This window comes from Manacus vitellinus, unplaced genomic scaffold, assembly GCF_001715985.3.
Source record: "Manacus vitellinus isolate BGI_N305 unplaced genomic scaffold, ASM171598v3 scaffold_2_pilon, whole genome shotgun sequence".
In the NCBI taxonomy this organism is placed as follows: Eukaryota; Metazoa; Chordata; class Aves; order Passeriformes; family Pipridae; genus Manacus; species Manacus vitellinus.
The window spans coordinates 17,631,882-17,640,209 of record NW_021940208.1 but is presented as its reverse complement, the minus strand read 5'-3'; the positions used below and the strand labels follow the sequence as shown (position 1 = coordinate 17,640,209).

At 38.4% G+C, this 8,328-nt stretch overlaps 1 protein-coding gene across 1 annotated transcript; it reads left to right on the top strand.

Annotated features, from left to right (window-relative positions):
* The first annotated feature begins 229 nt into the window (after positions 1-229).
* On the top strand, positions 230-8,023 carry HMGB1 (high mobility group box 1). Its single transcript, XM_008926143.3, has 4 exons — positions 230-392; positions 672-817; positions 1,747-1,921; positions 3,913-8,023. The coding sequence occupies exons 1-4, from the start codon at positions 243-245 to the stop codon at positions 4,087-4,089; spliced, it is 648 nt and encodes a 215-aa protein (XP_008924391.1). The 5' UTR covers positions 230-242; the 3' UTR covers positions 4,090-8,023.
* The last annotated feature ends 305 nt before the right edge of the window (positions 8,024-8,328 follow it).

Here is an 8,328-nt window from a genome sequence, read left to right as displayed (position 1 = left end):
CATTTTGAAGGGCCTTTGAGATTTCAGGTTGCTTGCATCCAGGTTGCCTCAGACAGGGATGACAGAAATGTTCAGTAAATTTTCCAGAAGGCAAACTTCTTCCTCTTGTGTGATTCCAGAATACTGCTCCAGTGGGCCTTGTTTGGCGTGATCCTTCATTGTGACTTACTTCCCACCTGAGTTTGTTGAAAGTACAAGTTTTAAAGGTGTCTCTCTTGCTTTGTTACAGAAAATCAGCAAAAATGGGCAAAGGCGATCCTAAGAAGCCGAGAGGTAAAATGTCTTCATATGCCTTCTTTGTGCAAACCTGCCGGGAGGAGCACAAGAAGAAACATCCAGATGCTTCAGTGAACTTCTCAGAGTTCTCAAAAAAATGCTCAGAACGATGGAAGGTAGGAATAGTTTCTTAAAAAGAAGCCTTAAATGACTGCTTTGTGTGAAATACTATTTGAGCTTGTAAATGATTTATTTAGAAATTCAGGTTTTAGGTAAGTACGAAGTGCAGTTGAAGGATTAGTGGTAACTATCCGTTGTCCTTGTCTTACCTTTAGCTCCCCCAACTGAAATTTTGAAGTGGACTTCGATACATTTTTGAATTTTGAATCTTAAAATACTGTTTTGACCCTTCTGTATCCCTTCCGAGATATTCTGTGATTCTAATTACCTTCCAGACTATGTCTTCTAAGGAGAAAGGGAAGTTTGAAGATATGGCAAAGGCTGACAAGCTTCGTTATGAAAAAGAAATGAAAAACTATGTACCACCTAAGGGGGAAACAAAAAAGAAGTTCAAGGACCCAAATGCACCGAAGAGGCCTCCGTAAGTACATTTCTAGTTTTAGGTTGTCTTGTTCAGGACCATCACACTGGTGTGTATCTATAAAATGATAATTTTTTCCAGGTTTAGGAGCTTCAGAAATACCAGACTAAAGATAGGTTGAGATATTAGTTATGAATATTAGGCTTTTATTTTCAGGCAGGCTGTCCCACTATCAAAGTTGGAGTAATGGCAGCCTTTAAAGGTAAATGCAAAAATTGAAGATGTGTGATGCTGACTGATTTTTCTGATTTCTATTAAGAGAGTAATTCTAGTGTAATATAGCAGTAGAGTATTGTGGGCATCACCTGTTGGCCTTAGCAGAATTTTTGGTTGGCAGTCCGTTTAAAATTGGAGACTTTTACACTGAACAGGTTAGAGGGATGATCTTGCTCAAAACCAGCTTGGAGAATTAAAACCTCAGCTGCTACATAATGACAACTGGCTCCAGGTTTGTCTCCTACTACACACCAATGCTTTCCACAAATATGTTTTTGTGTGTTTGTTTGAAATGAAGCTAATGCTGAAAGGAACAGGGAAATTCCTTTACAAGCTAATGTTCTTATTTGGGCTAATGCTGTCATCAGGAAATCTTAACTTCCATAACACATACTGCAGCCCCTTGGCCTTTAACAGTTCTGACATAACGTTTGCTCCTTGGTATTATTCGCTCATTCCTTCTTTTTAAGATTTTCTCTGCGTACGGTATATAAAATTTGCTTTTCAGGGGGTCCTGCCAGAAACGGGAGAGCAGTGTGTATAAGTTCACAAAGTAGGTCATTCGGTTCTAATACCTTCCATTGTAATCAACATTTGTCTCACTTTGGGTGCTGCTCCGAAATGCTCCTAAGGAACAGTAACAAAGATCACAAAAGTTGCTGTGATAGCAAGGTCTAAAATTAAAATAATGTTGTCTTATTTTTCCTCTGTAGTTCGGCTTTTTTCTTGTTTTGCTCTGAGTTTCGTCCAAAAATCAAAGGAGAACATCCTGGTCTGTCCATTGGAGATGTCGCAAAGAAACTGGGAGAGATGTGGAACAACACCGCTGCAGACGATAAACAGCCTTATGAAAAAAAGGCTGCTAAGCTGAAGGAGAAGTATGAAAAGGTAACATTGATATCTATGGAGATGGTTGGGGGGGTCAAGTCTCAATTTAGACAGTTTTTTCCTTCTCATGAACTCTTGATACCTGATGTTGCAAATTATAATATTATCCGTAATTACAGATTTCATTATAGTTGTTGAAAAATACCACATAAGGGGACATATGGTTTGTTGCTGTAACGTCAAATTGCAGTCATTTGTCTTGAACTATTGGCATTCATCTGTAATTTTGGGCTGTCACCGATGGCTCAATAGACACCATGGTGTTTGTGTCGTTATTAAATCCATAGGTCACAGTGGTGTCTGAGTTAAGGGACTAGTAAGTAACACTAGTAAAGAATGAATTGGTTCTTCCTAATTTTGGCCGTAGTGATGAGCATCCCTGAACATTGGGATAATTGATACACATCGGTGCGTTTTAAAATTTATTCTTGGGATAATGACAAAACACTAAGGAGATGCTAGTTTTAGACATGTTTTTCCTAGACCTACTTTGTGTCCATCTCTTCTAGTAATTAACTTAGTTAATTATACATATAAAGCAGCTTGTCATACAGTTTTTTTAATTATTAAAGCTAAATCACATTGTCGTAATTGGAGCTGTAGAATTCTGTTGTGCACACGGGGTTGTGCTGTGCATGGTTTTATTTCTAGAGGCAAATTCCCATCCCAAGTATGTGGGAGCCAAAGGAGGGGGGGTGCACATTAGCATCCCCTGATGATGCTTTGCAGTGGGTCAGTGACCACCTATAGCTAACGTATAGCACATACGTCTGTTTGTGTGCCGTGACCTTCCTCTGGGTATTGCTTCTGCTGGCAAACAAATCCAGTTTAAAATCTTAGCACTGTAGTGAGCAAGGTGGAACCTTTGAGCCCTAATTACGTACTGGCGAGGAGTTGCAGGTCTAGAAGCTTTCCCATGTGATGCTTTGTGTACGGTATCATGGTAATTGTTTGTACATACAGCCAAGGCAATTCATAAGACATTTTCTTTACATGGTAGAATTATTAGTTTTTATGCAGAGATACTTTAATTTTCACTAGTATTGTCTTTATTTCTTAGACTTACAAATGAGTTTTTAAGGTGGAGTTATCTCAGTATTTCACTGCTTGGCCTTTGAGTTAGTGGCTATTGTATCTTCTCAAAATTTCATGCTGAGCTTCAAGGGAGTCCAAGGGACCTGTAAGATTAGTGGTGTAGTGTTCATTAGGTGGGAACTATTTAAAGATCTGGACCATCTGCATAAACATGTTGACTTTGCCCTGTAGCTGGTGTGTTTAAGTCTTGTAGATCAATTCTCTTACCTAATTGTTCTTACTGTTTTGGCATGAAGTTGGGAAGTCTTAACTGCTTTTCTGACTTGGCCTTCCAGGTATGGTTCGGACTTGCCTGTAACAGGAACTGAGTTTTGTGCGTTATAAACTACTGGAATGAATTTACTGTGTGCAGAAGGTGGCACTGTCTACCCTTTAATCAAGTTCTTATACCTTTTTATTTTGTAAATTTCTGTTAGGCAGAATTCTGTGTAACTGCTTTTCGCTGAGGCATAACATTGCAACTGTTAGGCTGGGTCATTCTATGTGTTCTGGGTGGGTAATTCCAGATTTGTGCCTCAGACAAGGGTTTTCCTGTGCATTTCTTTAGGCATTGTAGAAGGTAGGGCTAGAAAGGGACCTTAAGAGGTCTCCTTACTTTGTTTCCTTATGGGATAGTGGACTCAGCTGTGCCTTTGTCATAAGAGGCAGCAGCTTTTCCAACCTGTTCGCAGAAGCCTAACAGTGGAGATTCCTTAGCATCATAAGCAGTGTGTTCTCTTGTGCCAGTATTCTTTTTTTGTTAGAGGGTTCCCCTTTCTTTGGCATTGGGCTTCAGTTCACCTTGTAACTGAAGCTGCAGCTCCCAGTCCAACCCCAGTGGATGTGGAGAAAGGGCAGACACTTGGCCACTTGGCTGGTTAAATCTTTGAGATTCTTCCTGCTTTTTTTTCTCCAAGGATATTGCTGCATACCGGGCCAAAGGGAAGGTTGATGGAGGCAAAAAAGTAGTTGCCAAGGCTGAGAAGAGCAAGAAGAAGAAGGAGGAGGAGGAAGATGAGGATGAAGATGAAGAGGATGAAGATGATGAAGAGGAGGAAGAAGAGGAGGATGAAGATGATGATGATGATGAATAAGTCTCTTTTAGAGCAATTTCTTTCTTGTCTATAAAGCATTTAACCCCCCTGTACACAATTCACTCCTTTTAAAGAAAACAAAATTGAAATGTAAGGCTGTGTAAGATTTGTTTTTAAACTGTACAGTGTCTCTTTTTTTGTATAGTTAACACACTACCGAATGTGTCTTTAGATAGCCCTGTCCTTAGTGGTATTTCAATGGCCACTAACCTTGCCTGGTACAGTGTGGGGGTTGTAAATTGGCATGGGAGTTATAAAGCAGGTTCTTGTTGGTGCACAGCACAAATTAGTTATATTCGGGGATGTAGTTCATTTCTCATCTTCAGTTGTCTCTGATGCATCATAAAAATAATTGTTGTTCTGTTAACTGAATACCACTCTGTAATTGCAAAAAAAGAAGAAAAAAAGTTGCAGCTGTTTTGTTGACATTCTGAATGCTTCTAAGTAAATACAATTTTTTTTTATTAGTATTGTTGTCCTTTTAATAGGTGCCCTTGAGAATCACACTTTTTCTTTTCTCTCTTTTTTTTTTTTTTTTTTTTTTTGAGGGGAACTCATCTTTTGCTTTATTGAATGCCCATATGGGATCACGGGAATATTACAGTTTTCATCTTTCATATAACCAGCTGATAAACAAAGCTTTGATCTGCATACCCTGCATTATCATGATAGGGTAAGAAAAGAAATATATAGGCATATGATGAAAGAATATACTTCCATAACTGGAAACAAAACAAAAAAAAATTCAATCTCAGCAAACTGATACTTGTTCTGATTTTTGTGAAATGTAATATTCTATTGAGTTGCATGAATTTACCAGTCTTGGAGAGTTGAGAAGTACAGAGTTCAATTTTACAGAAATTAAATACTTTGGGGGGTGGGGAGGGAGGGAATGTTAAATTTTGTCCTAGAAGGACCCATAGGAAGAGTGTATGTCCATCCGGTGTAGAGAAATTTACATGTGTGACTCTGTTACCATGTAATGGAAGTTATATTTGTAAATCTCTGAACACCTGAGAGCGATGAGCGTACCTAAAATGTGTAAAGTTAAAAGCATGAAATGACCATATTATTTTTTGGTGACAGGTCTGGTGATGGCCACGGGCTTTATACCATGAAACTCCTGGTAGTAAATGGCCCACAAGAAATGAATTTTCTTTCTAAGATTTCTATAAATGATACCATTATTATTTGTTAAATCTATGTAAATTCATATTTGTATTCTTGAAATTCTAGTTTTAGCCCTTTAAAAAAAGTTGTATATTGTCTCAAATTGAAAATGAGATAAGATGTATTTTTCCTGTTAGGTTTTATACCGCACTCTTGATGTTTGCCCATTTTTAAGTTAAATATAGTTGTATGGAAAAGTACATTTTATTAAATTTTGCATTAAAAAGTTAAATGTTTATGGTATACCAACAATGTCTAATTTGGTCAAATACAGTTCTCTTCCAAAACCAAAGCTAAGGGGTTTTTTGCATATTTAGTAAAACTTCAAGTGCTGGCAGCTGTAACTATTTTCACATATACCTGCTTACCAGTTTGGGGGACAATTTGGCAATTTTGTGGTTACAAAATTATGGTTCTCTTAAGTGCCAGTGTTTAAAAAAAAAAAAGCATTCTTGTAATTTTACACGCTTTTGTGATGGAGTATTGTTTTGTTATACAATTTTGACTTTCAGATTCTTATTTCAATTTGCATTTATGTATAACTTCAGGAGAAATATTGAACATCTGAAATCCTGGATGATACTAATAAACTAATAATTGCAGAGGTTTTAAATACTTAAGTTAAATGGCTCACTTAATATCCGAAGGATTTGGGGGTTTTTTGTGTGTTGGTGTTCTCAGATATGTACATTCCTGCTTTCTGTTTCAAGCAGAAGAATAATGCTGTTTGCAAGGTCTCGATATAGAAAGCTTAGGACAGACAGACTTTTTTGTCTCCTTAAACTGGATATTACACATTCAAATGCTCGTAACTGATGACAAATAAATTTTCTGTGCTGAAGGGTTTTTTTGTTTCCCCAGGTCATCAGAGGAAAGTAGACACATTTCTTGTTCTTGGAACAAACATACTAAATGAGATCCCTATAGTCTTGTGCCATTGTTCTCAGTGCTTGATGCTGACAAGAAGTAACCTAGAGGATTCAACTGAACTTAAAAGAGTAGCTAGTGCTTACCTGGCAGCCAGGCGTGGCCTATGCCTTGTCTTTGGGGTTAGAACATTGAGAAAGTGTGTCAAGGCTGAAGAGGGTAGGTAATACAATAACTATAAATGCTAGAACTGCCTGTTTTAGTGCTGCAGAGGCTGATGTTGGGTGGGAGCAGCACCAGCACTTAAATAATCCTCTTGGTCAAAACTGATTCTTGACACAGATAGGTCGGACTTGACCATTCCAAGATTCCTTGATCTGAGGTCAGTTACTACTGACATTTGAGCTTGAATATGCCTCCCCTTGATCTTTAAAAGTGACTGCTTTCTGGGGAATAATGAGCAGTGAAATTGCAATTGTTTAGGCAGTGGTTGCCTACAAGGGAATTAGACAGCACTGGCATCACTGTCAAAACAGTAAAAAAGCATTTCCTACACGTTTAACCTTCACGTAAATGCTAAATGCCTGATGTAGAGGAGAAAAAAGGCTTTTCCTGTTCTAAACAACAAAAATGTTTTGGTCTGGAGAGAACTTGAATGCTAATAAGTGGTAGTAATGATACCTTGAATGCCAAATGGAGCCAGAATGATTTTATGGCTGTTTATCTCAAGTTGGTTCTGAAAGGAGGTACAGCTGCAGCCACCTGCCTTCCAGGTACACTCTGTAACTTTAAACTGGTTTAACTAAACAGAGGCAGCGTTCAATCTCTTCTGCCGAGCTTTCAGCAATCACACCACCCGTAGTAAAAAGTTGAGCTAATTTCACAAAAAGTTTCTGTCCAGGCAGATGGGCCCCTGCAAAGCTAAACTAATGGGTATAAAGTGGCTGATTTCTGCAGCCTAATTAGGGTGCTGTTGGCACTGCCGACACTGAGTCTCTTCACAGCTGCTTTTATCAGTGTAACCAGCCCATCGTGAAGGAGGAGAAGGGCTGAGTAATAGCTGGGTTTAGGCTTGCTAGAAAGCGGCAAGATGGATTTGACTGACTCCTCAAGAAGAGGAGCCAGGCAGACTGCAGCCACAGCATTAGGTTCTCTAGATGGGTGACAAGCCCAGCTTGGAAAAAAACTCTCCTAATTCTTGCTAGCCTAAGGGTTAGACCTGTTAGTTAGAGTAAACATTCCCATTCTGCCTTCCCAGCTATGCCTGACAGGAGATTAAAGGAATAAAGACAATGTGCTGTGTTGGGTTATAATGTTGGGTTATTCAATACAGTGTCTGTAACAGAGACATGGCAAAATACAAAGATAGTATTTAATTCCAGAGACGATTAATTTTCACTGTTTCCTTGCTGTACCATTACAGGCTTTTAGGACTCAAATGTACCAATTGTTTCATTAATAACAGAAAAATGCCAAATACTGTCAAACAACATTGCTTTATGATATTCTTTAGCTTACAGGTCTGCCCTTGACTACAGATCACATCTTTTTGGGGCTGCTTTAGAAGAAAATAACAGTGTGTGCCATTTTCCTTTGTCAGGCTGCAGTAGACATTATTTTAGTACCTGAAATACATTAAGGGACGTTTTACAAATGTGTTAGTCCAACGTGGTACCTAAGTGTGGGTATGTGTTTTCCTCAGACTTTGCTACTGGATTGCACCCTACATCTGAAAACCACTTTTGAGATGGTATTAATTTAGTCTAGAATAGATTCACTTTAAATTAACACCAGCCTTTATTCCAAAATAATGTACTTGTAGACAAGCTGTCAGACTTTCTTCCGATATTGGAATAAGAAAAAACAGGAAAAGTAAATCTCTGAGAGTTTTTTATCATTTTGCTGAAGTTGTCTTGTACTTTTTATTTTGTATATGTCGTGTCCTGGCTTTTCTTTTGACAGTACTTCAAGCTGAAAAACAAAGATGGATTTTTTCCCCCAATGAATTTATTATGAAGAATGAAGGTCAGATTGCTCTTACGGCTGCTTTGTGCTGCTGAAAAATACAGTGTGGCTTCTGCTTCAAGAGCACCTAATTTTGAAATCCATCTTGCTGAAGCAATTGCTATTAGAGGTGACCCGCAAGAGAGAAGAGCCTTCCCTTTTCCCACTTTATGATGGAATAAAAGACTTAAGCGCTAA

Bases quoted from the DNA above. Each gene is read 5' to 3' on its own strand.
- HMGB1 (XM_008926143.3), top strand. From the start codon at position 243: ATGGGCAAAGGCGATCCTAAGAAGCCGAGAGGTAAAATGTCTTCATAT. The intron at 393-671 runs GTAGGAATAGTT...ATTACCTTCCAG, and splicing joins AATGCTCAGAACGATGGAAG to ACTATGTCTTCTAAGGAGAA. The intron at 1,922-3,912 runs GTAACATTGATA...TTTTTCTCCAAG, and splicing joins TGAAGGAGAAGTATGAAAAG to GATATTGCTGCATACCGGGC.